At 51.9% G+C, this 15,705-nt stretch overlaps 3 protein-coding genes across 3 annotated transcripts; 1 reads left to right on the top strand and 2 right to left on the bottom strand.

Annotated features, from left to right (window-relative positions):
* Window positions 1-3,695: 3,695 nt before the first annotated feature.
* Window positions 3,696-4,505, bottom strand: MIND_01407800 (uncharacterized protein; the record flags this gene model as incomplete). The annotated part of the gene is made up of 1 exon (XM_037370476.1): window positions 3,696-4,505. The coding sequence occupies one exon, from the start codon at window positions 4,503-4,505 to the stop codon at window positions 3,696-3,698; it is 810 nt and encodes a 269-aa protein (XP_037213068.1).
* A 483-nt stretch (window positions 4,506-4,988) lies between these two features.
* Window positions 4,989-6,380, bottom strand: MIND_01407700 (uncharacterized protein; the record flags this gene model as incomplete). The annotated part of the gene is made up of 8 exons (XM_037370475.1): window positions 4,989-5,382; window positions 5,436-5,571; window positions 5,618-5,644; window positions 5,698-5,752; window positions 5,805-5,936; window positions 5,987-6,071; window positions 6,119-6,270; window positions 6,327-6,380. The coding sequence occupies 8 exons, from the start codon at window positions 6,378-6,380 to the stop codon at window positions 4,989-4,991; spliced, it is 1,035 nt and encodes a 344-aa protein (XP_037213067.1).
* A 370-nt stretch (window positions 6,381-6,750) lies between these two features.
* On the top strand, window positions 6,751-7,941 carry MIND_01407600 (uncharacterized protein; the record flags this gene model as incomplete). Its single annotated transcript, XM_037370474.1, has 1 exon — window positions 6,751-7,941. Exon 1 carries the CDS (start codon window positions 6,757-6,759, stop codon window positions 7,939-7,941), a length of 1,185 nt encoding a protein of 394 aa, XP_037213066.1. The 5' UTR covers window positions 6,751-6,756.
* Window positions 7,942-15,705: the final 7,764 nt, after the last annotated feature.

The following is a 15,705-nucleotide window of genomic DNA, read 5'->3' as shown; positions in this document are numbered from 1 at the left end:
AATTTATGTACTTCAGGAACCCGAGAAGATATACTGAGAATACTTGAAACCTGGATTGAGGACCCAAATAGCTCTCAAATATTCTGGCTTAGTGGTATGGCAGGCTCTGGAAAGTCAACTATTGCCTATACAATCTGCAAAGAACTAAAAGAACAGAAGCGACTGGCTGCATCATTCTTCTGCTCCAGAACTGAACCTATGTCAAGAACATTAGCCAATATTATCCCTACCATTGCTCGACAGCTTCTCCAGGAGTATGGGCCATATGCTCAAAGTCTGTCTGATATAACTCTGGATACTATAGTTCCCTCTTCAGGTACACATGTCAAATTACTGGTAGACCCCTGGAAGAAATCTATGCAACACCAATCTATCACACATCTTATTGTGATTGATGCTTTAGATGAGATTGAATGGGACCAGGGACATAATATTCTTGAGCAATTGATAGAACAAATCAATCAGGACTTCAGGGGTTTAAAGCTATTAGTCACCAGCCACCCACATCCTGAAATTGCTAGACTTGCTGTCAGACTGCGGGTCGGTCCGTGCAAGGACTTCTCCTAAGAACGCGCACCCGGAACAGAACAGACGGGTAGTCAGGCCCGCAAGTATGGCGGGCGGGGTAGATCGAAACCGAAAGGGCCCGTGAACTCGGTCCCTTGCCGTAGTCGGTGGTCGAAGGTTCGAATCGGGTTGTGTCGGGCCCGATGAGTCGATAGCGTCTCCTCGCACGGAGTAAGGTAGTTCTTCAGACGATCTAAGCGATAGAGTACAGGGTACACTATCGCGCCTTATATACGCGGGCCCGCAAAGGGGGTGATCGGACACCCTGGCCTCTCCTCCTCCTCCTCGCTCCCGTTCCTGGCCGCAGAGGGGACGATCGTACATCCCTTGCGGGCCAGGCGCTACTCCTGACCTCCTAGCACTCCTCCCCAGTCCCCTTGTGTCGAGTTGGGCTCGGCGACGGCTCGACGCGTCGTTCTCGGTCACGTGCTTCCCACGTGTGCGTTCCTCCTACTGGGGCGCATGTTCCCTGTCGTCACGTGCTGCGTGTTGCGGGCCCGCAATGGCCCGACACCAGCGCCGGAGCGGACGGGCCGGGTCTTATCCGTGACACTTGCAGAGGAACTCCGAGAAAATATTTCAAAAGGCAGGCCGAAGGGGATATTCAGAAGTATATTGATACAGAATTGCCTGAATTATCTAGGCAGGATAAACATTATATTGTCCAGCAGGCTCAAGGACTTTTCATTTATGCTGCCACAGTTGTTAGATACTTGAAGCCTTTACAATATGCTCTGACACTGCAAGAACAGCATATTAGAGTGATGAGATTATATCAGAGCGGAAAACTAACTAGTCCAGATACAGGAGTGGAGCTTCAAACTGCCGCCTTATATAAATACATTCTCCAGGAAGGGCTACCAACAGGTACATCAGAAATTGTTCAGCGACGGCATGTACTATATGCTGTTGTGTCAGCCCGCCAACCCCATAGCATTAAAACTCTGGCTCCCCTTATCATGGAGAGTACTTCAGATAAGCCAGATATGAAAGCTATTGAAAATAGTGTTATGGCTTTTAGTGCAGTATTATATATCTCAGCAGCTGATCAATGCATTTACTCTTATCACAAGTCATTTGATGACTTTGTTATTGATTGGGCAAGATCAAAACATGGAGATGAAGCTAATGATTATTTTATCAACCGCACATATACAGTATTCAAGGTTCTGGATGAAAAGCTGAAGTTTAATATCTGTGACTTGTCATCATCATACCAAACAGATGAGGAGGATGTTAACTTACAGTCAAAAATCAAGCAACAAATAGGGGTAGAGCTTAGATACTCTTGCCGGAACTGGGGTGCACATCTGAAGTCAATTAGACATGATAATCCAAGGGTGCTGGAGATTATCCAGTATCTACAGAAATTTGTGGAAGTTAAGATATTATTTTGGATGGAGACCATGCATTTGATAGAGAAAGACTGTCGTGTAGCACTTGACCAGGCATTGAGTTGGATTCATAAGGTCAATATTAGAAGAGCTCAAAGGCAAGGAGTATTGACAAAAGCTTTAGGTTCAGAAAGCAGATATAATAAAAGATTGTCTATACAGGGCCCAATCTCTATGGATCTACCATATAAATGGACCAGGGCTGATGTCAACTCCTCACTTATATATAACAGGTCTAGCAATAGAGTTAGCCACAAGGAGAGGGTACCAAGTTTGGAGAAAATACTTTCCTCATCTGATCAGAGTGAACTGTGACACAATGGTTCATGATGAAGTCTTAGTAAATATTAAGGATAAGTACAATCTACGCATTACTGCAGTAGCATTCTCTCCAGATGGCACAAAGGTCGCTTCAGCTTCTGATCATGGAACTATTAAGATATGGAATGCAGCTACAGGAGCAGAAGAGCAGAGCTTTGAGAACTGCTCTCACTTTGTAGAATTTTCTCCAGATAGCACCAAGGTTGTTTTAGCTTCTTGGGATGCAACAGTCAAGATCTGGAATATAGCTACAGGAGTAGAGAAGCAGAGCTTGGATGGCCACTATAATTGGGTAACCTCTGCAGTATTCTCTCCAGATGGCACCAAGGTTGTTTCAAGTTCACATGATAAAATAATTAAAATCTGGAATGCAGCGACAGGAGCAGAAGAGCAGAGCTTGAATGGCCACTCTGATTAGGTAAACTCAGTAGCATTCTCTCCAGATGGCACCAAGGTTGTTTCAAGCTCATGTGATAAAACAATTAAAATCTGGAATGCAGCTACAGGAGCAGAAGAGCAGAGCTTTGATAGCCACTCTCATTATATAACCTCTGTAGCATTCTGTCCAGATGGCACCAGGATTGTTTCAGGTTCTTGTGATACAACAGTTAAGATCTGGAATGCAGCTACAGGAGCAGAAGTGCAGAGCTTCAATGGCCACACTGATTGGATAACCTCTGTAGCCTTCTCTGTTGATGGCACAAAAGTAGTTTCTGGCTCCTGTGACCATACAATTCGAATCTGGAATACAGATGCCAACATTCCACAATATTCTATTGATACAGATGGCTGGCTTATTGGCCCCTTCCCTGCCACCTCTCCTATCATCTGGTGTTCCCCTCTTATACAAGGCATACTGAAGTTCCAACCCTGTACTCTTGTCATATCCCGTAATGGCAGGGCAGATATTGATATTGATTTGAACTTTCTTGGTGCCAACTGGGCTAAATGTTACACCCCACCTATGCCTTCCATATCAAGATACATTGGTGCTATTGTTCTCATGTTGCTTCTGGTCGCCATCAACGAGTTTTACTAAGCCATTTATAACAGTATGTCACTTTGTCACTATTTTACTAAGTCTAATTAATTACTCTTCGGTCAGCGTATGTTTAATCAAGGATTGAAATGGATCACTTAAGTAGACAGATGAACAGTAGGCTCATGTATACATATACTGTCCAATTCTAGTTATGTCAAATTTATACTGGGGTTCTCTTTTTCCCAGATCCCTGGATTGATTGATTGTCACTCATCTTACTGAGCAGCAACCAAAATATTAAAAACCCTTATTGAGATTATAGTATGCTAAAGTTACTAACCAAACAACTACCACTAACTAAGTGAACTAACTACAGAAAGTCCAGATTACAACAGATAAGCCAATACACACATACACATAATCATGAACCATTATTTCATCTTGAGGCCACGCAGCCCCTTGACAACGTCGTCCATGCTCATGTTCCCCGCCCACTCGCCGCTCCAGCCCTTCTCGCTGCGGTGCGTGGGCACAAGGTACTCGCGCGAGTGCTGGGACCCCGACGAAGCGTTGCTGTGGCTGTGACTCGACATGGAAGTGTATGAGCGCTGCGAGTCGTTTGACAGACGCGGCGCAGTTGGAGTGGGTGACGGCGGGCGGAGCATGGTGGTGGTGTTGTGCCTCGGAGAGGGCATGACGACGTCGGGCACCTGACTCGTCAATGTGCTTGCCCGCCGGCGGGACTTCACTGTCTGAGGAGTTGGACTGGATTCGGGGAACACGAGTGCGGGCGGGACGTTCTCGCCCAGTGTCCGCATGACCTTGGCGAGCTTGCGTCGGCGGGCGGCATCGCTGGTGGGGGAGACATCGTCGGCGGGCGGGGTGAGCGGCGAGGCGGGGGCCAAGTCGGGGTTCAGCATCGCGAGTGAGGTCGGCGACATTAGCGTTGCCGAGGGGACATCGATCACGAGCATAGGCCGGCCAGCGACAGCGACAGACTCTTGCTGGGCACGTCTGGAAGAGTGGACTCGCCGGAGCGAGGATGTCCGCTCATTGGGCGTGTACATCTTGGGCAGCGGGGCAGCGGAAAAGGAGCGCGAGTGGTGGCCAGGAGAAGTTGATTCAAGCACAACGTAGGGCGTCTCGCCAAGGACCGCCTCAAGCTTGTGCATCGAGCGCATCAGGCGCTGGCGCTGGGCATGGGGCAAGGAAGGTGCAGTGGCTGTCGTCGTTATGGACATCGGGAGAGATCGTCAGCGGGATCGATGGAGGGCGGGAAAGAAGAAGAGTGGAAGCAAGCTCGTCAAGAGCTGTCTTTTAGCAACGGGGGATGAAGGAAAGATTCAAAGAAGGCTGCTGTGCCTGCCAGCCAAGCGATATATGAGTCTTGACGACGGGAGGAACAAGCTGACAACTCCCGACACACAGCCCCATGCCAGCCAATTGCCAGCTGTCAAATTCAAGCGCGATGATCGCCATATCGAGTCGCCGTCCAGCCTCGGTTCGGGGCCGGCCGTGGTGCGGGAGAGACCGGGGCCGGGGCTAGACTACCTCGGAAGGTCGCAACGTCCATTCCGAACGATAATGCAGCAAACTTGAAAGTAACAGAAATTTGCTATACTAGTACTGACATTTTGCAAATTCTTCAATTCATACTGGCGCGACTACAAAACTGCTGGAGTTGGCCACACTAAAAAGCCCGAATGAGTTCATTTAAAAATTCTTCAAGCTGTCTCTCCATCATCCGTCCAGCCTTTCGCCTGCCCCGACCCTCCAGACATACCCGATTTGTATTGCGGCCGCGCCTGCGTCGAATCCGATGCAGAATCACGAACCACCAGCGACGTCGTCTCTGTCTGTATCCGAATTTTCGATTCCCTTTGGAGATTGCGCATCCCACCGCGGCTAACGTACACCTGGCTGTTGATGTTGTCCCCGTTGGACACGGTCGTTGGGTTGTGCGGCTTCTCTTTCGGCCGCGAGTTGAGCGTGCCGAGGAGCGAGATCGCCCACAGTTTCGCGAGCACGAGGTTCATCCCGATGGCTGCGGACACGCGTGCAAACGGAACGGAAGGCGGGTTGGGGTACGCGATGGAGAATGCGAACTCGACGATGATCCTTGGCCAGGGTTTTAGCTGCATCGAGAGGCTGTACTTACTACTGTTACTCACCACAAAGTTGCAGGGGCAGCAGATTGGAACGTGATAAGAATGAGGCTCATGAAGAGCCCGGCACTACTGGGAAGAACCTTCTTGCGGTAGTACACAAGGTACCCAACCGTCGTCGACGACAACAAGATGTCTCCGGCTGGAACAGGTCAAGCGAGGCTCCACGATGGTCAATGGATACGCACTGAGAATGAATGCGAGATGGACATTGTCTGAGTTGTTTCAAATCAGAGAGAAGGCAAGAAAGTTTAGCGCTCGGACGCACATAGAAGCAGACTTGTTGCGTTGTCCGTGGGCCTGGGAACTAAGCGTCGGCCGACCTACACAGAAAAATAAGCAGTCCACAAAAGTTGGCTCGGTGTAGCCACTCACAGCCGCCAGACTAAGAGCGAAGGCCGTGACGAGGATAGTGCCTAGGAAGGTGACAAGATACCAGTTGCGCTTAGACAGGAGGAATAGTCTGTGGAGATAGAAGCTTTGCACGTAGATAGCGAGGAAGGCGGTCTGGGAGCTGCGTCAACTACTGAATGATGCGTGTAGGGGAGAAGGAGTACAATCATCGAGCCCGACCCGGTCATGGGCAGGTCGGGATAGCCAAAGAACTCCGCGCCAAGGATGATCCTCTCCCAAGACGTCGCACTTGGGTACAGTGAATGAGCGGGTCGGGAGGAGGGAAGGAAACGCACAACTCGAGGCCGGAGGTCCCTACTGTGACGAAAACGGCGATGTAAACGTATATGCGGCGGTACAGCGGCTCATCCGTGGAATAGGTCAGGTACTTGGTGAATTGGTGGAGGAGCACGCCGGTAAACAGAGCTGCGACAGACGCCCCGGCGAGCTGAAAAGGCGGCTATCGTCAGCGCTGCGCTGCAAAGTGTGGATGCGCATACGCACATGAGGCCCAAGACTGTAGTCGATGATCCCTTTGGGAATGGCGAAGGTGGACATGGCGGAAGGGGCGAGAAAACGCGCGGCGAGGCGGATGTTTGAGGTGTGCGGGGTGGCGTGACTTTTATCGTCCACCAAGGGGCGGAAGTCGTTTGAGACATAGGCCCCGGGCCCATAGACTCAGAGCGGATGGCAGATACGTTCTTGGAGGTGGTCGTTGAGGAAAAATGTCAAGCGATTACGTGAGCAGTTGATGCTAATCACAGGCACACGGAAAGCCAGATTCGACGTTGAAATACTGCGAGATATAACGTCCGACGTTGAGGAAAACTGCCCTATCGGTGTGTTTGAATCGGAGTCAGCGCTTGGCAGTAATTGCGCCGTTGATGATTGACAGTTGCCGACACTCTTCTTCTCTCCTCCACCACGGTCCACTATGAGCTTGGGCACATTCCCTCCCGAGCTCGATGACCTCTTCATCCAGCATCTCAAGGGCGACGTCCCCTCCCTCGCAGCATGTGGCCTGGTAAACAGGGGTTGGCTTGCGCTAAGCCGCCCACTCCTGTTTGGCGAAGTGGTGCTGCGCGACCAGAACTCTGGGTCTTTTGTTGAGCTGCTTGCCAGCTCGAAATCCCTCACTTTTCTCCCGCACCTGCATACACTATCGATAGCCCGGCCCGACACGGACCTTGACTCGGTGCACGCCTTCCGCAACTTGGTACCACAGCTGGCCGCGCTGTCGCGTGTACGCAATCTTCGTCTCTTCTTCGTGTCTTGGGTCGGCGTGTCGGCTGAGACCTTTGACACGTTTGCCGCCGTCTTCTCGAATCTTAGAAACCTGGCAGCAGTGTATACTACCTTTGGCTCTCCCGCCGATTTTACTGCGCTGGCCGGCCGACTGCCGCATTTGGAGGAAGTCGCTGTGCAAGGGGCTTTCCTGACCGACGGTGACGACAGCGCTGCGCCACATCTACCGCCACCCACAACCCTTACCGTCGTCCGGATGAAGATATACTCCAATGATGGCAATCCCTTTGGGCATATTGCGCGCTGGCTTGCTGCTGCTCCGCCAACGGCCTTCCGCACCCTCGAGGCCGGTACTCTCTGGCCTACAGCTTTACCAGCAGCTGGCGCACTGCTCGCCGCAGTTGGGCCCAACCTCCGGCAACTTGACTTCGCGCTGCTGAACCACGTTACTGATGAGGAGGTGCGCACGTATCTCCCGCTAGCGGCCCACGCGCCACAGCTTGCCGATTTGACGCTGCACATTGGCCTTCGCCGCTTCCACGCACCGACCCCGGGCCGCACCCGCCTGCACGCGCCATGGGTACTGCTCGCAAGCGCAACGAACTCTCTTCAAACGCTGACGCTCGTTCTCACGATTGATTACATGTACATGCTCGACGCGCTCGACTGGGCACACCTCAATGGGGAGCTCCGCCGGCTGGAAAGGCTGCAGAAGCTGTACTTCTTGGTGCACTGTCACAACACGGTCGCCGACTCGGAGAAACTCGTTCCGCCGAATATCCGGGGACGCATGGACACTGAAGTCACAGTAAGGGTGAAGATTGATGTAGAGGTGGTGCTGTCTGCACGGATGTTTACAAGGCTGCATAATTGAGTCACGGTGCAGCAATGGACTGCACACACAAATACTAGTATTCATCGAGCACAACATTAATATATCCCAAAATAATATAGGGACAGATGGATGAACATATATATCCCAAACTTCCTCAAACAGCCGAACTTTCGCAGCCGCAACAGTCAGAGTTTCAACAAGTCCTATAAGTCTATAAATACTAGTTGAGTTCCTAGACGGTGCTTCCCGAAAAAGATATGATCCTATGCACTGGTCGGATCCTAGATGTCATAAAATCAGCATTCGGGATGCCACGTTGTATATACACAGTAAAACCCAGACCGCCTCCGATCGTATCGCAGTTGGTGGGTTTCGCGATATGATGCACTTCCTTCGAGCTACATAAGGCCTCCGTGCCAGAGCACTTGAAGTTGACATTTTCCCTCTGACCTGGTGTCAGCACTATCATTCGGCCGTTCTTTGCGCTCCTTACCTTTCCTCTTCAACCCAAGGCCTTCCTCGACCAACTCAATCATGAACTTCCACCTGCTTTGTGTTGTAATGGCATTATCCGCTGTCGGTTTTGCAGGTCGGCGCTTGTAGCAGCCTCCATGTGGAATTTGAGCTGACGAGATAACTATCTAGTGCCCCTCCACCAGCGTGCGGTGGGCAACAACTCTTGCAAATTCCCTCCAACCATTGGCGAGGCAGTTGGCGCCGCACAGGGACCCTTGGCTACAATTGATGCATCGTCAGTGGACTCTCCACGATTGAATTAGGAAAAGACTGACCTGATCGTAGAAGGGATCTGACGAACGGAAAGCATCTTCTCGTCGCGCAGGCCCACCTGTTCGACGCGAACAACTTGACAGACATCATCTCCACTCACCTTCTGCCCGGCGGTTTCTCCGCCGCGCTAGAAAAAGCACTGCACTTCAGCACAGACGCGCCGAAGCTCCTGCTGCAGAGCCTCCAGGACGCCCAATCCGAGCTGAACCAGGTCTTGCTGTGGGTCCCACAAGTTATTCTGTTCGATTGCCAGTGAATGCTTACTGTACTACATCGCCAGGTTCCCGGAATTCGCAAGTAATGCCACAATTAAGGCGTTTCAGACCGCAAATTCGTCTGTTGCCGATGCAGTCAGCGTGGGCTTGCAATTTTTACCAAATTGTACCTTGGTGGCTTGATCTGTATATGGGTTGATAAGGCAGCGGCGCAGCGCGTGCGTGTGGCGGACAAGACCCGGTATACCGTTCATGTAGAAGCCCGCCGATTCCCGAATTCCATGCAAACGAGCAACAAATGAGCTTTGACTTTTTTGATGAGATTCAGTGAAGTTGAAGGAGACGGGCTTTCCTGGGTATGACAGCAGGACATACCTTGGTGGAGGCGAGTCCAAGGCAGCGTGGAGGTGGAAGTCAAAAGCAAAAGAACCACATCAGTGATGTCACACGGCGGTCACAGATCATGATCGCATTCCCACCCAACGTCAATGACCTTTTTTTCCAGCGCTAGCACGATTGCTAGCGGTTGTTCGGGCTTACAACCTGCTGCCTTGGGACTGCGAGCTTGACTGCGAGGCTTTTGTGGCGTGCCGAGGCATCGCCGAGCGGCCAACTTCTAAGCAGGACCTGAAACGCTTGGAAAGGTGAACACACACAGACACTAAAAGAGAAACACAAAACCACACAAAACCCAACTCCAACACAAACACAGACAACAAACACACACAACACAACACACAACCTATTCGGGACCTAAACCACCTATGCCGAGCTTCGGATCAGTCGGATCAATCGGATCACGTCGGAGTTTGATTTGGGGTAGTTTGGTTTTTCACAAGCGCGCAAGTTCGGGGGCTCCTACTAAAGTATATAGCAGTTGCAATTCAGACAACAATTTCGGGTCGATTATGTAATTGGGCGCAATGCAGGCGATTAGGTAATCTTGAACTTTGAGGCACGGGATCGAACACGGTCACAAGACTTGAAGCGGAACGGAGGGGACGACGGCGGAACAATACAACGGGGAGACGGACTTAACGGACCAGACGGCGATAACGGAGACGATCGTAGACAGCGGCGATAACGGAGACAACGTAACGGAACCAAAACACAACCCCGCGAGGGCCCGGGGCAAGCCAAACTTCACTACTGTACTAGTACAATGCATGCCCAATTTATATTACAAGGTGCCCAGCATTGGTCAGCGTCCAAACCATCGGGGGTGGCCCCGACAATCGGGCACCTCCTTAATTTGTCTCCTTGATCCTCCTTGGTACGCTCCCCGAGACGCGACCCCGTGATCGGCCCCCGCGTTCGGCCAGCGCAGCCTCTTCTCCATTTTACCCCAGAATGGAGCCCCTTGACGCGTCTCCTTGACGCGCCAACGCCCCATTCCTACCTCCTTGACACACTGCTCTCCATTTCAGGGGCTTAATGCTCCCCTTGAAGCACCCAATTCGTCCCAAGGGGACCTCCTTGAAGCGCTGAGTTGAGGCGGAAGCACCGCCGGCCCGGCCCCTTGATCGGCCTCCGTGATCGGCCTACGCCGCAGCGCCGTCGCTCGGTCACGTGTCCACCGACGCGCGCTCTTGTCGCGCTCGTTCCCGCCATCTGACGCGCGTCATACGCGTCCTTATCGCTCCACACGGGTGCTACACACCCACCCTTCCATCCTCGCTGTCTTGCGCGTTAACGGCACTGCCCAATCGCTGGCAGTTCCAGCGCCTCCATCAGTCAGCGGCGAACACGTTCGCCCCGGCCTAGGCTTCCCCGCGCTCCACCGGTCGTTCTCGCGCCGGTCCGCACCGCATCTCCGGGTCACGCGCCGCTAACGCGGTGTCGTGCTTCCAAAAGATGCCCCTCGTGGGCATCTTGGCTGATTCCAAGGGCGCGCGAATCACGCGCTCTTCATCTCCCCCCAAAATAAATCTTGAGTGTCCTCACTCAATTCAAAAGGTACGCTTCTTGACCATCTTTCTTTTAGAAATTCTGATTGATGTGATTTGACTTTGCTGCGCCGCCGCCAGCTGGCATTTATAGGCGGCCTCTTGCTGGCCTTGACTTTCAGCCCCCACTTTCAGCTTGCTTTCTTGCTCGTTCCCGCCGAATGCTAATGGTGTATCCCACTTATTTCGACTCCACGTTCTTCGTCTCCGACCCCTCATCCTTCTGCGACAGCCCGGTCTACTCCTCGGCTGTAGATTCTCAAGTCCCGGCGACCTCCGTTCCTCTGGAGATGTCGACCGGCCCCAACGGCGAGCGAGTCTTCCCGCGCGTTCACGAACATGCGCGCGCTGCCAACACACCTGACGTCTACCGCGCTATCCACTCTCGTGGCACGGTGCGTGCACATTTCGCATTTTCTCCATCTTCTTTGCTAACCTTTGTGTTCAGGCCCTCGCCAAGTGCGCGTATTGCGTTGCCAACAGTCTCCCTTGCCGCTTCCGCTCCAACGGTATCCCTTGCGCAAACTGCGTCTTCGGATGCAAGGACGACTGCTCGTTCGTCAACGCCGACTTGTTCCTTCTCTCGCTTCAAGAGTGGCGCCACGAAGAGGTAGTGGGGCTTTGGACTGAACTGGAGAACCAAGTCTCCGATGCAGACCAGCTTGGTAGGTCCCTGTTTCTTCGACTACCACTTCCACTAATCCTTAACAGCTATCTGTCGCAACTACGCTCTCGATCTTGTAGAGCAAACTGTCCAGGGCGCGATCGCACTGTTCGAGGTGTGGATTATGCTGCTCATTTTGTTCCAGCTGACCCTTCTCTAGTTTCTTTCCTCTTTGCTCTCGTCGTTCGGCAACGAGGGCTACACAGACCTCGCGTCGTTGTCGAGCGAATCCGACCACCTGGCCCGCGTCATATGCCTTGCTCTGGATTCGCGTTTCGAATCTTAACCGCGCCATCGTTGATACTTGCTGCTCATTGCTCATGTTGTTATTTTTGTATTTAAATTATGTTGCATGATATTATGCCTTCTGTTTTGAACCCAGCGCGTCCGAATAAGACCGATTAGGCCGAAATCCGCCGCCGGTCTTCCTGACCACGCGCCGGCCCGCGTCCGGTGTGACAGTTACCCAAAGTCGTAGGTCTTCCTTGTTGATTAACTTTTTGACAGATGACACTTCCGCTTCTTCTCGAGATCGCCACTGAGTGGGTCTTTTCACTTAAACAGGTGAGTGGATCGCTCCTCCCTTGCTTCCCTTCCCCCATGCCATTCTGTCTGCCTCTGTGGTCGCGTCCGGCGCCCCCAGTCATCACGCCGTTCCCAGCCACTTGCGAACGGCTGTATCGTCAGCCTACTCAACATGCGGATGCCACCATTGCCTCGTCCTACCTCACCACCCGGCCAACGACTTCCCCATCGTCCTCTCCGGCCTCTAAGGCGCGTGCTCGACCGCCGCCGGCGCTGCCGCTTAGCGTACTGGTTTCTGGTCTCTCCAGCGCGCCATCTTCGCCGTTGATCTCGCCTGGGGTGCATATCCCTTCGGGCTGGCTGGCGTCCTCGCCGACGTTCCCTCGGTCCTGTTACCGCCATATACTCCCGATTTCGACCCTGTTGACTCGTCCTTTCGCTTCCCGTTCCCACCACCCGGCTTTGCCCCTTGCACAGTTGATGGCCTAGGCAACATCGTTCTTCCTCAGGTTTCTAAATTCCGCGAACGCGCTATACGATCGACGACGTCGAGTCAGCACTTAATTTCTGTCCCCCGGTGCGTCGCCTTTGCTTATATTTTGTCAAATTCCTGATTTTCCGACCAGAAATTTTCTTCTTGCGCCAACTGCGCACTTCTTGGCCTTCATTGCTATCGCTATGGCGTTGGTGATGCCTGCGCTTTCTGTCTGCTTAATCCAGGCAAACCCTGCTGCTACACCACTCCCGACCGCTTACTCGAGCTCATGGCCGAGTTCCGTCATGACGAGCTGGTTGCTTTTCGGACTACTCTGTCGTGCTCAGTTATGTCTTCTAACATGACTCTCCTGGATGCTGGTGAGTTTCAGCTCTGTATTTTTCTTCTTCTTTCTCCTGACTCTTGTTCTAGCCAAGCAATGGCAGTCCAAGATTTCTGCACTGGAAAATGCTATTCAAGTGGTGTTTGACCAGTTCCAGGTTTGTTTGTTTTCTTGGGTTGCTTCTTTTCTCTGATTTTCCTTCAGTCCTCTCTAGCTTCTCCCAAGTGCTCCCCTTTTGCTGCTATTCACCATGCCCTTATTAATTCCAAAACTCCTTCTCTTCCTCTTGCTGTTATAGATCACTTTTCCATTCTAGATCCTGTTTTTGGTGACTTGCATTCCCTAGCTCTTTCTCATCTCTCCAAGCTTAGAAATGGTCAAGTCTGACCCAGATTCTCCCTGTACTATCTAAAATTATTTGTTGAATTTTCTTGAATTTAACTTAATTTTTCTTGAATATTTTGGCAAAATTTCCTTTTTCGGACTTATTTCTGGTGATTTATGTCGTCCATTATTTTGTTTATTGGATTGCTTGTTCCAGTGAATACCTGTGCCTTTCTTCTAGTTGATATCACAGATAAGAACTTGACTTTTTGAGTTTTTGTTTATCAGTTTTCATTTTGATATCTTTTGGAAGAATTGGCGCTCTTCCATCTTATCAGATGCCCTAGAATCCAATTTCTTCTTATCATTTTGTTGCTGGAGGGCAGCCGCCACCCAGCTGTGCTTGATTATCGCGCACCGGGCTCTTCCACATCGGGCACCGGTCGGTCCGGCCGGCCGGTCGGTTCCCATATAAAAGCCATCCGAGATCTACCCGGTCGCTCCATTCAATCTCTCGTCACTGCCGCAGATCTTCACACGCTTTACTCTTTGCCTCCAACCACCACCATGCCTGTTTTCTCTCGTCCTTCCCGCCTTACCAACAAGCAGATCGAGGGCCTTCTGGAGGCCTACTGGCGCGTTCAAGAGCTCGCGGTCCGCGACCCGCTTGAGCATCGCGCGGCTGTGCTTTCCCTCGCGAATCGGCTGGTGCGTCACAGCCGATTCTGTGTGTCGTTGTGCTAACCTGTTCTTCTAGCTTGCCTTGCGCGGACGCGCTCTCTCGTTCTCCGAGTTGCCTCCCATCGGCAACATACTCTTTGAAGTACGCAACGCGTTCTACCGCGTCGAACCCAACACCTCCGAGACGTTCGAACGAACCTTCCACGACATTCGCGCCCTCTGCGCCGACGTCATGCAGCAGAATCAAACCGTCCGCGAGCAGCGCGCGTATGTGCGCCAACTCATGCGCTCTCGCGACGCTCGTCTCGCCGCCACGCGTCAAGAAGAGCAAGACTTGCTCGATTTTCGCCAGAATCTAGTCGAATGGGAGGTGCGTCTCCCGTTTCTTCTTCTTTTGCTGTTGCTGACCTTCCTTGTAACTAGAACGCGGTGGCTTTCGACGTAGCCGCCGCTCGTATTGCTGCTAACAACGCTGCCGCGTCGACTGCCAATGCCGACCGCCTTTTCGCGCTCGCCGACGCATCGCTCAGCGCTCCCACTCTCGTCAACGCGGACCATAGCGCGGCCAATGTAGCCGGTCCATCCACTCAGGGTACGTCCTGTCTCTCATCTTGCTGTCGTTCTCATGCAAACGCTGAGTCCAGTAGGTCCTACCCCGTTCTCTCGCCTTTCTCCCGAGCTGCAGCATTTAATTCATTCGCTGATTGCGTCTAGCTCTCTGTCCCAGGTGAGTTTTCTTTTCTATCTTCCGTCTTGCTTTTGATTTTGACTGCTTTCCAGGGCTCCTCGAATGCTTCCTCGTCGATAGCAACCCCAGCAAGCCCTCAAATGCGAAACTTCTCCCAGCTGGAGCCCGTCCGCGCCCCCGCTCTGTTCGTAACGGCACCCGACGCACCCGCCGTGGCCGACGCAACCGCAAGTCTGTCGCCAAACGCGGCCGTGCCGCTGCCAACTCGCAGTGTGACTCCCCTCAACCATCTGGCTCTTCCATTCCAGGTGCGTTGTTTTTCGTGATTCCTGTTGTGCTGCTCTAATCCATCTTGCAGCCCCGAACTCACCCTCTTCCGAGCATTCCTTCGGTGCTGGTAACCCCACCGATGGAGGACGAGTCGACTCTCATAACGGCGACCCCAATGATGCCGCCGACCAGTTTCTTGCCGCTCTCTTCGGATCTTCATAACATCGAGGCCAACCAACGCTGCATCGAATGGCAGTTCAGCGTCCTCGACTGCAGCGAGCCCCTCTGGAGACCCTCCTCGCCTTCGCAGGTCGACCAAGCAAATTAAGGCCCGTACTCGTTTCAAGTAAGTCTTCAATTTTGAACTTTGACTTGTGCTGATTTATTCCAGCAATCCTCCCAGAACCTGTGACCTCTGTCACTCGAACCAGCACTTGGTTCGCGACTGCCCAGTTCGCTATACTCAGTAAATATTCTGTTTTTCCTATCTGACCACCTGTATTATTTATCTGTGCTGAATTATATTTATCATTGCTGATCATCTTCTGAATAATTTGTTCTTTTGTTGACAGATTTAGCCTTTTAAGCTTGGAATGATGCCAGAGTGCTTCTTCCATCTATCTTTTGCTGCTTATCTTTTCTTGCATTCTTGATGATCTAAGTCAGATAATCAATTTCCACTTGTGGTATTCCCCTCCATTTATAAATCTCCACTCCTGTGGAGTCAATTCATCCTTCCCTTTCGCCCATCAATTTTCACTCATGTCCTCCCCTTCAACTTTACCCCTACATCTTCAAACACAGATTAAAACCCTATTTGTTCCAACCTGGGTTCCATTCCTGTTATCTCTGGCAGAGAAATTTCCTGTTGTCTTTGTTGCCA

Source organism: Mycena indigotica, assembly GCF_014461135.1.
Source record: "Mycena indigotica strain 171206Taipei chromosome Unknown Mind.scaff0018, whole genome shotgun sequence".
In the NCBI taxonomy this organism is placed as follows: Eukaryota; Fungi; Basidiomycota; class Agaricomycetes; order Agaricales; family Mycenaceae; genus Mycena; species Mycena indigotica.
This window is presented reverse-complemented; position numbering and strand designations above follow the sequence as displayed.